At 45.8% G+C, this 15,485-nt stretch overlaps 1 protein-coding gene across 1 annotated transcript in view; it reads right to left on the bottom strand.

The window, feature by feature from the left end:
* LOC120041415 (plexin-A4-like) overlaps positions 1–15,187 on the bottom strand; it is a gene marked incomplete at its 5' end in the record, with an annotated part of 86,883 nt that extends 71,696 nt beyond the window's left edge. Inside the window, 5 exons of the mRNA XM_038986364.1 lie at positions 11,712–11,805; positions 11,931–12,098; positions 12,798–12,934; positions 13,821–13,953; positions 15,036–15,187. Of these exons, the coding sequence (XP_038842292.1) occupies positions 11,712–11,805; positions 11,931–12,098; positions 12,798–12,934; positions 13,821–13,953; positions 15,036–15,187 (684 nt within the window). The remainder of the gene's footprint in view (positions 1–11,711; positions 11,806–11,930; positions 12,099–12,797; positions 12,935–13,820; positions 13,954–15,035) is intronic.
* Positions 15,188–15,485: the final 298 nt, after the last annotated feature.

The following is a 15,485-nucleotide window of genomic DNA, read 5'->3' as shown; positions in this document are numbered from 1 at the left end:
TCGGCACAATGGGTCTTTGATCTGTTCCGGTGTGATGGTGCAGACTCACTGAGAGATAACTAGCCTACGCTCACCTTCATTTCCCTAGAAAAAGGCTCGTCTCTCACTCTCTCTTTCAGCTCTCTCTCTCTGTATCTCTCTCTCTCTCTTTCAGCTCTCTCTCTCTTTCAGCTCTCTCTCTCTGTATCTCTCTCTCTCTCTGTATCTCTCTCTCTGTATCTCTCTGTATCTCTCTCTCTCTCTCTATCTCTGTATCTATCTCTCTCTGTATCTCTCTCTCTCTCTGTATCTCTCTCTCTCTCTGTATCTCTCTCTCTCTCTCTCTGTATCTCTCTCTCTCTCTGTATCTCTCTCTCTCTCTCTCTCTGTATCTCTCTCTCTGTATCTCTCTCTCTCTCTGTATCTCTCTCTCTCTCAGTGTATCTCTCTCTCTGTATCTCTCTCTCTCTCTCTGTATCTCAATTCAATTCAATTCAATTCAAGGGGCTTTATTGGCATGGGAAACATGTGTTAACATTGCCAAAGCAAGTGAGGTAGATATTATACAAAAGTGAAATAAACAGTACAAATTAACAGTAAACATTACACATACAGAAGTTTCAAAACAATAAAGACATTACAAATGTTATATTATATATATACAGTGTTGTAACAATGTACAAATGGTTAAAGCACACAAGTTAAAATAAATAAGCATAAATATGGGTTGTATTTACAATGGTGTTTGTTCTTCACTGGTTGCCCTTTTCTTGTGGCAACAGGTCACAAATCTTGCTGCTGTGATGGCACACTGTGGAATTTCTCCCAGTAGATATGGGAGTTTATCAAAATTGGCTTTGTTTTCAAATTCTTTGTGGATCTGTGTAATCTGAGGGAAATATGTCTCTCTAATATGGTCATACATTGGGCAGGAGGTTAGGAAGTGCAGCTCAGTTTCCACCTCATTTTGTGGGCAGTGTGCACATAGCCTGTCTTCTCTTGAGAGCCATGTCTGCCTACGGCGGCCTTTCTCAATAGCAAGGCTATGCTCACTGAGTCTGTACATAGTCAAAGCTTTCCTTAAGTTTGGGTCAGTCACAGTGGTCAGGTATTCTGCCACTGTGTACTCTCTGTTTAGGGCCAAATAGCATTCTAGTTTGCTCTATTTTTTTGTTAATTCTTTCCAATGTGTCAAGTAATTATCTTTTTGTTTTCTCATGATTTGGTTGGGTCTAATTGTGCTGTTGTCCTGGGGCTCTGTGGGGTGTGTTTGTGTTTGTGAACAGAGCCCTAGGACTAGCTTGCTTAGGGGACTCTTCTCCAGGTTCATCTCTCTGTAGGTGATGGCTTTGTTATGGAAGGTTTGGGAATCGCTTCCTTTTAGGTGGTTGTAGAATTTAACGGCTCTTTTCTGGATTTTGATAATTAGTGGGTATCGGCCTAATTCTGCTCTGCATGCATTATTTGGTGTTCTACGTTGTACACGGAGGATATTTTTGCAGAATTCTGCATGCAGAGTCTCAATTTGGTGTTTGTCCCATTTTGTGAAATCTTGGTTGGTGAGCGGACCCCAGACCTCACAACCATAAAGGGCAATGGGCTCTATGACTGATTCAAGTATTTTTAGCCAGATCCTAATTGGTATGTTGAAATTTATGTTCCTTTTGATGGCATAGAAGGCCCTTCTTGCCTTGTCTCTCAGATCGTTCACAGCTTTGTGGAAGTTACCTGTGGTGCTGATGTTTAGGCCGAGGTATGTATAGTTTTTTGTGTGCTCTAGGGCAACGGTGTCTAGATGGAATTTGTGGTCCTGGTGACTGGACCTTTTTTGGAACACCATTATTTTGGTCTTACTGAGATTTACTGTCAGGGCCCAGGTCTGACAGAATCTGTGCAGAAGATCTAGGTGCTGCTGTAGGCCCTCCTTGGTTGGTGACAGAAGCACCAGATCATCAGCAAACAGTAGACATTTGACTTCGGATTCTAGTAGGGTGAGACCGGGTGCTGCAGACTGTTCTAGTGCCCGCGCCAATTCGTTGATATATATGTTGAAGAGGGTGGGGCTTAAGCTGCATCCCTGTCTCACCCCACGACCCTGTGTGAAGAAATGTGTGTGTTTTTTGCCAATTTTAACCGCACACTTGTTGTTTGTGTACATGGATTTTATAATGTCGTATGTTTTACCCCCAACACCACTTTCCATCAATTTGTATAGCAGACCCTCATGCCAAATTGAGTCGAAGGCTTTTTTGAAATCATAGTTGTGCCTAGGGGGGCATATGGGGGAGGGAATGCTGTCACCTGCAGGCAGGTGTTTGTCCCCCTGTGTGCTGAGGGTGTCAGGTTCTTGTCCAGTTCTGGCATTTAGGTCGCCACAGACTAATACATGTCCCTGGGCCTGGAAATGATTGATTTCCCCCTCCAGGATGGAGAAGCTGTCTTTATTAAAGTATGGGGATTCTAGTGGGGGGATATAGGTAGCACACAGGAGGACATTTTTCTCTGTTAAGATAATTTCCTTTTGAATTTCTAGCCAAATGTAAAATGTTCCTGTTTTGATTAATTTAATGGAGTGAGTTAGGTCTGCTCTATACCAAATTAGCATTCCCCCTGAGTCCCTTCCCTGTTTCACACCTGGTAGTTTGGTGGATGGGACTACCAGCTCTCTGTAACCTAGAGGGCAACCAGTGGGTCCGTCTCCGCTATACCATGTTTCTTGCAGGATGACAATGTCTGCATTACCGATTTCTTTGGTGAAGTCCGGGTTCCTGCTCTTTAGGCCAAAGGCAGATGACCTCAGGCCTTGGATATTCCAGGATGATATAGTGAAGGCTTTTTGTTCCATAAAGTGTCCAATGTTGTTGGCCGTGTGGTTTGGCCTCAGGCCAGTAAGTGTGAGCAGAGCCTGCTGAGCATCTGGTACATGCCGTTGGCTTGGGCGAGTGTAAGAGTGGGGGTTGGGCCTGTTTGCCCGCTCACTACCTGGGCGTATGTGTGACTTCCATGTTGATGCCCTCTTTGCGGGGCTGGGGTGCATGGGGTGGGCAGGAGTGGCATAGGTCTGATCTGAGGGGGCCTAAATGGGGTGTGGGCATGGTTGATGTGGGGGGGTGTTGATTGGTTGGGGTGGGGGTGTGGATGTGTCTGGGGGTGCTGTGGTCTGGATGTAAGTCCTCTTGGCGTGGGTCCTCTATGTGTAGGTCCACGGGGGAGTCCTGCAGGTCTTGGAGGGTGTCTCGCTGGTCTGGGTGGGGTGTCTATTGATCTGTTGCTCCTGTGTGAAGTGTTGGGGCTGCGTTTGAGAGCGATGTCCTTTAGAGTCCGGGCAAAGGTGGGCACTGCTGCCTTATAGAGGTGGACCTGGTCATAGAGGCTGTTCAAGTCCAGGGTGGAGTGGTGGGCCAGGAAAACATTTGGTTTTGAGGCACAGTCACGGGAAATGCTTGCGTTTACCCGCTGTATTGTAGCAGGGTGGAAGTCTTTTCGTGGTAGCAGGGTGGAGATAACCACTTGTGCATTGGGGAAAGTAGAAGAAGCTTTTTCAATCACTCCCTTCAGTGCTGTGGCCACCCTTTCCTGCTGTGCTCTCAGGTCGTTTGTGCCTGTGTGTATTATTATGTGGCTAGGTGAGCCTAGTTTGTCCTCAGACAGAAGGTCTAGGGCGCACTGGGTGTTTGGACACCAGAGTTTAGACACACTGTGTTTGGGAAAAAGTTTTTTTTCTTCTATATATTTCCCATTTGAGTCCATAAGGAGAACAATCTGTGTCTTGTGTTTGTTCTCAGTGGGTGTGGGGGGGTTGTCAGGAGGGCTATCAGGGTGGCTGACAGGGGGGGTGCTCAGGGGGGGTGAGAGCTGCTGGGCTTGGGGTTTTTCTTTTGTCTGTTCTGCTGTGATGTTGACTCTATGGTCAGGGTCTGGTGTGGACTGTTCTGCTGTGGTGTCGAGACTTTTGTCCGGTGCTGAGGTGGGCTGTTCTGCTGGCGTCTCTGTGGGGATGGCCACCTCCCTAGTGGGTTGTTCTCTGTCACATGCCATCCCCCTCAACCTCTCCTCCAGCAGTCTGATCCTCTCCTCCATCCCCCTCTCCCTCTCCTCCAGCAGTCTGATCCTCTCCTCTAGTGCTCTGTTCTGCTCCTGCTCCTGCTTCTGCTCTTTCTCCTGTTGAAGTTGTCTCACCACTGTCCAGAGTGCAGATATGTCTCTCTCCACCTCCAGCACTCCGGGTCTGGTTAAAGGGGTGTTGTTGTGCTGGACTGTTGTCTGGGTCTGTGCTGACTGGAGTGTAATCACCTGCTGTTCCAGCTCCACCTGCCTTACCTCCAGCTGGGTGAATTTATCCTTCATTTCAATGGGGGAGAAGTACTCTGTGCTGGGAGGTTGACTGTCTGCTGAGGGTTGCTCGTCTGTGGGGTTATGTGATGAAGAGGTCTGGTCTGACCCGCTTGGGGTGGGGGTATCTTTATCAAGGGAGAGCTTCTCCTGCTGGGCTAAATCTTTGATTAGGTGAAAGTCCAGCTGAAACTGTTTGGGGTTGCCCTGTACCATTACTGTTCCAGACTTATAAAGATTTATGTTAGCTGACTCCTCGTCCTCGTTGTCAAGAATCCTGAGTTTCCACCCCTCGTTAACCCCCCCTCTCTTAACAGAGGGGTAGTGTGCTAATATAGCACTGTGCCATGCCAGGGGATGGTTTGTGTGGAAGATAAGGTTGCTGATGTTCCCATTTTTGTAATAGTCAGCAAAAAGTGTCTCTTGATTTTCCATAAGGAGCTTCATTTTGTGATCTTTTCTTGCCTTATCATTCTTTACACTCACAGGGTACTGTATTTTAATTACCTCTGAACAGCAGGAGGGAGCTTCTAAGGCCTCTCCATTTGGTTGGGGTAGACTATTCGACTCTCCTGCCATTGTTGGGCTAATGGTCTTTGACACCTCTCACTTGACACGTCAGTGCTAGTTGAAGCTGTATCAAGTCAGTTACAGTTGAATACAGTTGAAGCTGTATCTCTCTCAGTTCCACAAAAAATCCAAGTTTAACTAACTCTAAATCTATCTTTTTTAAAGAAAATGCTGAAAAATGCAGGAGCTCATCTGATCATCTGATCATGACCTCTCTCTCTCTCTCTCTCTCTCCTTGTTAGCTAGCTAGCTTCTTTCAGGAGAGTCCCTAGCAACTGCCTAGCAACAGGTAAACAACTTAGCTAGCTAAGAAAACGGTATAATTTTATGTTTTTTTTTTTTACTTTTTTCAAAAGCCTTTCTTCTTTGTTTGCTGCTTGTTTGGTCTCCTATTCAGTCTTGCAGTTTTCTTTTGCTTTTTTTTATGTACTTTACTCCATGTAAACCATGTAAAATTCAATATTTGTAGGAGCTCATCTTTTCAGCTGTTGCTGCTTAATTTGGAACTCCGGAACTTATCTTATCTTATCTTATCTTACTTAACTTTATCTCTCTCTCTCTCTCTGTATCTCTCTCTCTCTCTCTGTATCTCTCTCTCTCTCTCTGTATCTCTCTCTGTATCTCTCTCTGTATCTCTCTCTCTCTCTCTGTATCTCTCTCTCTCTCTCTGTATCTCTCTCTCTCTCTCTCTGTATCTCTCTCTCTCTCTGGCTCACTAACTCTCTCCCTGTATCTCTCTCTCTCTCTCTCTGTATCAATTCAATTCAATTTAAGGGCTTTATTGCCATGGGAAACATATGTTAACATTGCCAACGCAAGTGAAGTAGATAATAAACAAAAGTGAAATAAACAATTAACAGTAAACATTACACTCACAGAAGTTCCAAAAGAATAAAGACATGTCAAATGTTATATTATGTATATATAAAGAGTTGTAATGATGAGCAAATAGTTAAAGTACAAAAGGGAAAATAAATACACATAAATATGGGTTGTATTTACAGTGGTGTTTGTTCTTCACTGGTTGCCCTTTTCTTGTGGCAACAGGTCACAGATCTTGCTGCTGTGATTGCACACTGTGGTATTTCACCCAATAGATATGGGACTTTATCTCTCTCTGTATCTCTCTCTCTGTATCCCTCTCTCTGGCTCACTAACTCTCTCTCTGACTGTATCTCTCACTCTGTATCTCTCTCTCTGACTCACTAACTCTCTCTCTCTGGCTCACTAACTCTCTCTCTGGCTGTATCTCTCTCTCTGTATCTCTCTCTGCATCTCTCTCTCTCTGGCTCACTAACTCTCTCTCTGGCTCACTAACTCTCTCTCTGGCTCACTAACCCTCTCTCTGGCTGTATCTCTCTCTATCTCTCTCTCTCTCTGCATCTCTCTCTCTCTGGCTCACTAACTATCTCTGTATCTCTCTATCTGGCTCACTAACTCTCTCTCTGGCTGTATCTCTCTCTGTATCTCTTTCTCTGCATCTCTCTCTGGCTCACTAACTCTCTCTCTCTGGCTCACTAACTCTCTCTGCATCTCTCTGTGGCTCACTAACTCTCTCTCTCTGGCTCACTAACTCTCTCTGCATCTCTCTGTGGCTCACTAACTCTCTCTCTCTGGCTCACTAACTCTCTCTGCATCTCTCTCTCTGGCTCACTAACTATCTCTGTATCTCTCTCTCTGGCTCACTAACTCTCTCTCTCTGGCTCACTAACTCTCTCTGCATCTCTCTCTCTGGCTCACTAACTATCTCTGTATCTCTCTCTCTGGTTCACTAACTCTCTCTCTCTGGCTCACTAACTATCTCTGTATCTCTCTCTCTGGCTCACTAACGCTCTCTCTCTGGCTCACTAACTATCTCTGTATCTCTCTCTCTGGCTCACTAACTCTCCCTGCATCATTAGCTCTCTCTCTCTCTGTATCGCTCTCTCTCAAAACAGTGGCTTGCGAAAGTATTCACCCCCTTGGCATTTTTCCTATTATGTTGCCTTACAACCTGGGATTAAAATAGTTTTTTGGGGAGTTTGTATCAACATGCCTACCGCTTTGAAGATGCAAAATATTTTTTATTGTGAAACAAACAAGAAATAAGACAAAAAAACAGAAAACTTGAGCGTGCATAACTATTCACCCCCCCAAAAGTCAATACTTTGTAGAGCCACCTTTTGCAGCAATTACAGCTGCAAGTCTCTTGTGGTATGTCTCTATAAGCTTGGCACATCTAGCCAATGGAATTTTGCCCATTCTTCAAGGCAAAACTGCTCCAGCTCCTTCAAGTTGGATGGGTTCGGCTGGTGTACAGCAATCTTTAAGTCATACCACAGATTCTCAATTGGATTGAGGTCTGGGCTTTGACTAGGCCATTCCAAGACATTTAAATGTTTCCCCTTAAATCACTAGAGCGTTGCTTTAGCAGTATGCTTAGGGTCATTGTCCTGCTGGAAGGTGAACCTCCATCCCAGTCTCAAATCTTTGGAAGACTGAAACAGGTTTCCTTCAAGAATTTCCCTGTATTTAGCACCATCCATCATTCCTTCAATTCTGACCAGTTTCCCAGTCCCTGCCGATGAAAAACATCCCCACAGGGGATGGTGTTCTCGGGGTGATGAGAGGTGTTGGGTTTGTGCCAGACATGGCCTTTTCCTTGATGGCCAAAAAGCTCACTTTTAGTCTCATCTGACAAGAGTACCTTCTTCCATATGTTTGGGGAGTCTCCCACATGCCTTTTGGCGAACACCAAATGTGTTTGCTTATTTTTTTTTTAAGCAATGGCTTTTTATGGCCACTCTTCCGTAAAGCCCAGCTCTGTGGAGTGAACGGCTTAAAGTGGTCCTATGGACAGATACTCCAATCTCCGCTGTGGAGCTTTGCAGCTCCTTCAGGGTTATCTTTGTTGCCTCTCTAATAAATGCCCTCCTTGCCTGGTCCGTGAGTTTGGGTGGGCAGCCCTCTCTTGGCAGGTTTGTTGTGGTGCCATATTCTTTAAAATTTTTTATAATGGATTTAACGGTGCTCCGTGGGATGTTCAAAGTTTAGGATAATTTTTTATAACCCATCCCTGATCTGTACTTCTCCACAACTTTGTCCCTGACCTGTTTGGAGAGCTCTTTGGTCTTCATGGTGCCACTTGCTTGGTGGTGGCCCTTGCTTAGTGGTGTTGCAGACTCTGAGGCCTTTCAGTACAGGTGTATATATACTGAGATCATGTGACAGATCACGTGACACTTAGATTGCACACAGGTGGACTTTATTTAACTAATTATGTGACTTCTGAAGGTAATTGGTTGCACCAGATCTTATTTAGGGGCTTCATAGCAAAGGAGGTGAATACATATACACCCACCACTTTTCCATTTTTATTTTTTAGAATTTTTTGAAACAAGTTATTTTTTTCATTTCACTTCACCAATTTGGACTATTTTGTGTATGTCCATTACACAAAATCCAAATAAAAATCAATTTAAATTACAGGTTGTAATGCAATAAAATAGGAAAAACGCAAAGGGGATGAATACTTTTGCAAGGCACTGTATCTCTCTGTATCTCTCTCTCTATATATCTCTCTCTCTGTATCGCTCTCTCTGGCTCACTAACTAACTCTCTCTGTATCTCGCACTCTGGCTCACCAACTCTCTCTGTGTATCTCTCTGTGTATCTCTCTCTCTCTGTATCTCTCTCTCTGGCTCACTAACTCTCTCTCAGTATCTCTCTTTCTCTCTGTATTTCTCTCTATCGCTTTCTCTGTCTCTCGCTCTCTCTCTCTGTATCTCTCTCTCTCTGTATCTCTCTCTCTCTGTATCTCTCTCTCTCTGGGCCACTATATCTTTCTCTTTAATATTCTGTCTCTTGTTACGACTTGGAGAAAATCAACAGTGTGGTAGGTGGCAGAACACACGATGAGGGCCTCTAGCAAAACTTTCCCACCTGGAGAATCTCTCTGACACGTTTCACATCTCCACTGTAACCTCTGCTACACGGTCCGCCACGCAAACAAATCCCCCTCTGAGCAAAACCTGTCATTTTAATTGGTTCCTCACGACGGCGGTACATCAAAACAGACAAATCCTGGGGGGTGCGGCTGACCCGGTGTCGGCGCCTGCGTCACACGTCTGTAACTGCAGAGAACGCTGTGTGTTTGTGCGTGTGAGAGTGAATTGGCCAGATAGTGGGGAAGCGGACAAGTGTTTTCAAAACAAACATGATTATATATAAATATCGCCCAGGCAGTATCAAAATTGCAAAGATCATAGCCGTAAATGAGAAACTGGGACGTGGCAAATTAACTTGGCGAATATACCGGGTTTTGATTCAAGGGGGCTTTTGAAGTGCGGCCATCTGTACATGGAGCAACAATGGCTCCCTAAGCTTATTCTATTGGAGCACAGCTGCAGAACGGTGGCGGTCTCTTCGATGGACCAGGAAGATAGCATTACTGCCTTTTGTCTCTCCCCATGCCTTTATATCAGACCTCAGATCAGATCTCAGGGCTGGTTAGGGAACTCCCATGGGTACTGTGGTTCCAGGGGGAATCTGATAGTTTGGTTTATGTATGGTTCACCTCGCATTGAAACTCATTATCTTTTTTTTTCTGTCGGGGTGGAGGAATACAGAAAAACAAGGCTTTCTGTCTAGGGTGGAGAGAACCAGGGAAACTGGGTTTCTGTCTTGGTGGAGGAATACAGAAAAACAAGGCTTTCTGTCTGGGGTGGAGAGAACCAGGGAAACTGGGATTTCTGTCTTGGTGGAGGAATACAGAAAAACAAGGCTTTCTGTCTGGGGTGGAGAGAACCAGGGAAACTGGGATTTCTGTCTTGGTGGAGGGATACAGAAAAACAAGGCTTTCTGTCTGGGGTGGAGAGAACCAGGGAAACTGGGTTTTCTGTCTTGGTGGAGGGATACAGAAAAACAAGGCTTTCTGTCTAGGGTGGAGAGAACCAGGGAAACTGGGATTTTTCTGTCTTGGTGGAGGGATACAGGGAAACAAGGCTTTCTGTCAGGGGTGGAGGGATACAGGGAAACAAGGCTTTCTGTCTGGGGTGGAGGGATACAGGGAAACAAGGCTTTCTGTCTGGGGTGGAGGGATACAGGGAAACAAGGCTTTCTGTCTGGGGTGGAGGGATACAGGGAAACAAGGCTTTCTGTCTGGGGTGGAGAGAACCAGGGAAACTGGGATTTCTGTCTGGGGTGGAGAGATACAGGGAAACAAGGCTTTCTGTCTGGGGTGGAGGGATACAGGGAAACAAGGCTTTCTGTCTAGGGTGGAGGGATACAGGGATACACGGCTTTCTGTCTGGGGTGGAGGGATACAGGGAAACAAGGCTTTCTGTCTAGGGTGGAGGAATACAGGGAAACAGGGATATCTTTTTCTGGGGTGGAGGGATACAGGGATCGGGAATTTTGTCTGGGGTGGAGGGATACAGGGACAGGGAAACATAATCTGGGGTGGAGGGATACAGGGTAACAGGGCTTTCTGTCTTGGGTGGAGGGATACAGTGAAACAGGGATTTATTTTTCTGGGGTGAAGGGAGACAAGGATTTCTTTTTCTGGGGTGGAGAGAAACAGGGAACCAGGGTTTTTGTCTGGGGTGGAAGGATACAGGGAAACATAATCTGGGGTGGAGGGATACAGGGTGACAGGGCTTTCTGTCTGGAGTGGAGGGATACAGGGATTTATTTTTCTGGGGTGAAGGGAGACAAGGATTTCTTTTTCTGGGGTGGAGAGAAACAGGGAACCAGGGTTTTTGTCTGGGGTGGAAGGATACAGGGAAACATAATCTGGGGTGGAGGGATACAGGGTGACAGGGCTTTCTGTCTGGAGTGGAGGGATACAGGAATTTTTGTCTGGGGTGGAGGGATACAGGGGGAAAAAATCTGTCTGGAGTGGAGGGATACAGGGAAACAGGGTTTTCTGTCTGGGGTGGAGGGATACAGGGCAAATAAATCTGTCTGGAGTGGAGGGATACAGGGATTTATTTTTTGGGGGTGGAGGGATACACGGAAACAGGGCTTTCTTTTTCTGGGGTGGAGAGAGACAGGGAAACACAGATTTTTGTCTGGGGTGGAGATACAGGGAAAACAGGTCTTTCTGTCAGGGGTGGAGATACAGGGAAAACAGGTCTTTCTGCCAGGGGTGGAGATACAGGGAAAACAGGTCTTTCTGTCAGGGGTGGAGGAATACAGGGAAACAGGTCTTTCTTTTTCTGGGGTGGAGAGAGACAGGGAAACACGGATTTCTGTCTGGGGTGGAGATACAGGGAAAACAGGTCTTTCTGTCAGGGGTGGAGATACAGGGAAAACAGGTATTTCTGTCAGGGGTGGAGATACAGGAAAAACAGGTCTTTCTGTCAGGGGTGGAGATACAGGGAAAACAGGTCTTTCTCTCAGGGGTGGAGATACAGGGAAAACAGGTCTTTCTCTCAGGGGTGGACATACAGGGAAAACAGGTCTTTCTCTCAGGGGTGGAGATACAGGGAAAACAGGTCTTTCTCTCAGGGGTGGAGATACAGGGAAAACAGGTCTTTCTCTCAGGGGTGAAGATACAGGAAAAACAGGTATTTTTGTCAGGGGTGGAGGAATACAGAAAAACAGGGCTTTCTCTGTTTTATTGGAATCTACTGTAATACAACCTCTTTGTCTCTCTGTTCTATGAGTGCATTCCTTGGCCATACATCGCTCTCTGTTCCAGAAAACATATCTGGAGGATTTTCATTGGTTTCCTGTTGGGATTTGACCTTAGTTCCCACGAGTGTGTAAAGGGTTGAGGCTATTGACCGTTGGTGTCTTTGACCTCTCATTGACCATGCCCGGGCTGAGGGGTTGAGGGTTCTACTCACGTTGACTGTCTCTCGACCGTTGTACTTGGCTCTGATGAGGGGGCTCTGTATGATGTCCAGGTTGGTGCCGGTCACGGTCACAGGTGTGTGCCCACTGTGGTAGAGAGAGGGGAGAGAGGGAGCGGCACCACCATGGCTTGCTTGGTCACACACTCACACTTTTGATTGGCTTTTATAAATGCCCGAATGGTCCCATTTCCTGCTCCCCTGTCGTCTCACCTGAAGATGCTCCACTCAGGTTCCAGCTTGATGATAGTGGGGTCCTCCACGTACTCAAACTTCAAGTCTTTCTGGATGCGGGCCTTGTCCACTGTCACTGACACACTGACGTTTCCATATCCTTGCAGCGAGGCTTGGGAGCGACACGTGATCCACTGGCCGCCCCTCCTATGGCAGAGAGAGAGAAGTATTTTACCTCAATGGTCTCACCGGTCTGCCCTACTACTACCTTAAAGTACAACTATGACCTGTAACCAACTTATGCTACAATGTAGCTGACGTTATGATAATGGACTAGACTACGGAGCATCTGAATAAAACAATGAAGGGGAAATGTCACCAGGTGTTCATATGAAAACTTCCCAGAATCCTTCTCCAAATCAACAATAACAACAGTAGAATCAAAGACACTTTTCTAAGTTTAGGAATGTTTGGGCTTTTTTCCTCAAGACATGTCTCTGCCAGGCAGCAGGGATCTCGTCCTTTAGCTTTATTGGGGGTTCTCATGGCGCCATCGGCACGGTCTGATTTTTATAGACGTTATTGATTAGGGATCAGGAAGTCTTTCAGAAGTCTTAATGGATTTTGACCACAGGGCCAGAGGATGACAACATGCACAGCTGATCGCCTTTCGAGTGACAGAAGATCAGACTCAGAGATAGATGTGAATAGATGTGATAGATAATCTGATTGCCCAAATGTGACCCACCCCCCCTCTCTCGCTTTCTCTCTCTCTCGCTCTTTCACTCTGTACAAAAATCAATGTCCCTGGTCCACTCTTGAGTGACAAACAAATCAGACTCAGAGATAATTGTGATAGATAATGTTATTGGCCAATAATCTGATTGGCCACTCCCGCCTGCCTACCTGTGATAGGTGCACTTCTGGTCCTTGAACATGATGGACACGTTGCTCCCGGCATCCAGGTTGCTACCGGTGATGTTGACGATGGTTCCCCCGGAGACGGGCCCTCGGCTGGGCTTCAGGCTGATCAGTCTGGTGACCTAGGGATCACAGGTCAAGGTCAAAGATCGTCCAATCAGATGCGTCGATAAAAATCATGTCAACCAATCACATCGCAGTGAGAGAACAGAACACGAACAAGCGGAGGAGTTTAAGTATAAATCTCGCAACAGTTTATCTGCTCTGTCGTAATCTCATAATAATCTCATAATAATCTTATAATCAGTGTATTTTCATGGTACGACATCTAACCTAACATGATGTAATCCTGTTATATGGGCCTGTTAAGAAATAAAGCTCCCCTTAATATGTGTGTGTTAAAATGATTTCGCTGCATAAAATAAGCACATATTGGTAACGATTAGGCTGTATTTCAGTGGGTGAGAGACATGCTCTTAATGTTTGATAAAGTGTGTACACGGGGAGAGTGAGGAGTGTGTGTGTGTGTGTGTGTGTGTGTGTGTGTGTGTGTGTGTGTGTGTGTGTGTGTGTGTGTGTGTGTGTGTGTGTGTGTGTGTGTGTGTGTGTGTGTGTGTGTGTGTGTGTGTGTGTGTGTGTGTGTGTAGAAAGCAGATTGTATGGCCCTCCCTGGTCCATTTTCCCCCTGGAGTCATTAAGAACTGCCTGTCTCCTCACACTAGTGTTCTATGTAGGGAAGTGATGAGTACAGCTCTTAGGACACAGTGAGACATACAAACAACAGAGTCTACATAGAATACAATGTCAGAATTAAATCAATTACATAGCCTAGAGATGGCTAGATCACTAACTAAGTGAACTACATACATTCTATAATCTATATTCTATAATGACTTTTTCCAGCCAAATAAACCATATAAAAATAAACAGTATGTTCTCTATGCTTCATATGGCAGACACACACATCCTGCATCTACAATATCTGTTGGTCTGAAAGACATTACTCACCACGAAGTAGTAGTACTTGGAGTATACGGCCCTGAACTCTTTGGGACACTCTCTGACCCCCACACCCCCCACACACACCTCCACGTAGTTGGCGAACTGGCTCGGCGTTGCCACCGCCATCTCACACACTATCCTACAAACAGGAGGAAGTGTTGATGATTCATTATGCTTCTACAATGCAGTTATGTACAGACACACACACACACACACACACACACACACACACACACACACAGAGAATTGCTTAATTTCCTCATTCTCATGATTTTAATACAGAATAGACATTTTAGTTGAAAAATGTAACAAAGTCTAACCCACACCTTTAACACAATGACAGGTCAGTGCCACACATCAAATTAACTGAAACTGCTGAAAGTGTTTAAAGCGGCTTTTCACCAAACCTAGCTCTTCACACTTACACATTTCTTCCCCAGCCCCTCTATAGGAACGCTGAGGTAGTGAATACTGAGGTGGTGAATAGAGAAGGAAGGCTTGTTAAGGTCATATGAATATGAATGGAGGTTTTGGCAGGGAGTTGGCAGCATGGGGCCTCCAAATCCCTGCCAGATAACACATTATTATATTCAAGTCTTAACCTGGGATTAGGTGGGTTCTCATAAAGCCCCTCTCTGCTGGATGGTTTAAAATCAGTGCTGCACAGCAGAATGAACTCACACAACACCACTGCAGCAAACTGTCTAGTGGAGTTCAATGGAGAGCTCACTTGATAAAGGTGTGTGTGTGTGTGTGTGTGTGTGTGTGTGTGTGTGTGTGTGTGTGTGTGTGTGTGTGTGTGTGTGTGTGTGTGTGTGTGTGTGTGTGTGTGTGTGTGTGTGTGTGTGTGTGAAATCTTGATTAGGATGGTCTGTTATGATCTGACGTGGCCTTTCTCTTGTCCAAACACATCACAATCTAAATGCCAACTTTGAGATGTGACTTTGACCTTCCACCAAGCCTCTCCACTTACTCTGGTATCTTAGTGACTGACTGTACAGCACACCTTGTTTCTGCTTCCTGCTTTAGTCACCTCCCAGTCACACTCTCTCAGGCTCACTGAATCACATGAGGGGTTGTTCTGTGGTTGAGGTGCGGTCAGAGAGAACGTGACTGTGGTTCAGTAGTGACTGTGTATGACTCAGATGACCTTATGTCTAAGAGTTTGCACCGGGACTGTGGTCAGCCTGTGATTTGGAATGACCGTGACCGTGTACTCACTGTTCTGCGGGGATGTATCCCTCGCGGACGGGGGTACAGTCCACCTCGGCCACCCTGACGTTCCCCTGGATCTCACTGAAGTCCAGGCCCAGGTTCTCCCCCCGGATGGTTACTAGGGTGCCCCCTTCCCGAGGCCCCCGCAGCGGAGTGATCTGGGCAAAAGAAAGACAAAGCAGGAATACTTATTATTAACAACAATAGACAGGCTGATAGCTTAGCGTCGTGACGCCAACTTCCCAACAGTTTACTTTACCAGGTCATATTGTCATTTGCAGCAACGACCTGACCTGGGGAACTGTTACAGGGGAGAGGACATTCATGATCCAGTTGGTTAGGATGGTGTTTAGCAGCACTGCTGTTATTAGTCTTACAGTCAAAAACCCAGTGTCATAAATCTTTCTGAATGACACTGTGTTGCTGATAACTATATTAATGACAGCAGGTGTCTGT

Source organism: Salvelinus namaycush, unplaced genomic scaffold (assembly GCF_016432855.1).
Source record: "Salvelinus namaycush isolate Seneca unplaced genomic scaffold, SaNama_1.0 Scaffold461, whole genome shotgun sequence".
NCBI classification, from domain to species: domain Eukaryota; kingdom Metazoa; phylum Chordata; class Actinopteri; order Salmoniformes; family Salmonidae; genus Salvelinus; species Salvelinus namaycush.
Note: the sequence above shows the minus strand (reverse complement) of the source record. Positions and strands in the feature narration are given on the sequence as shown.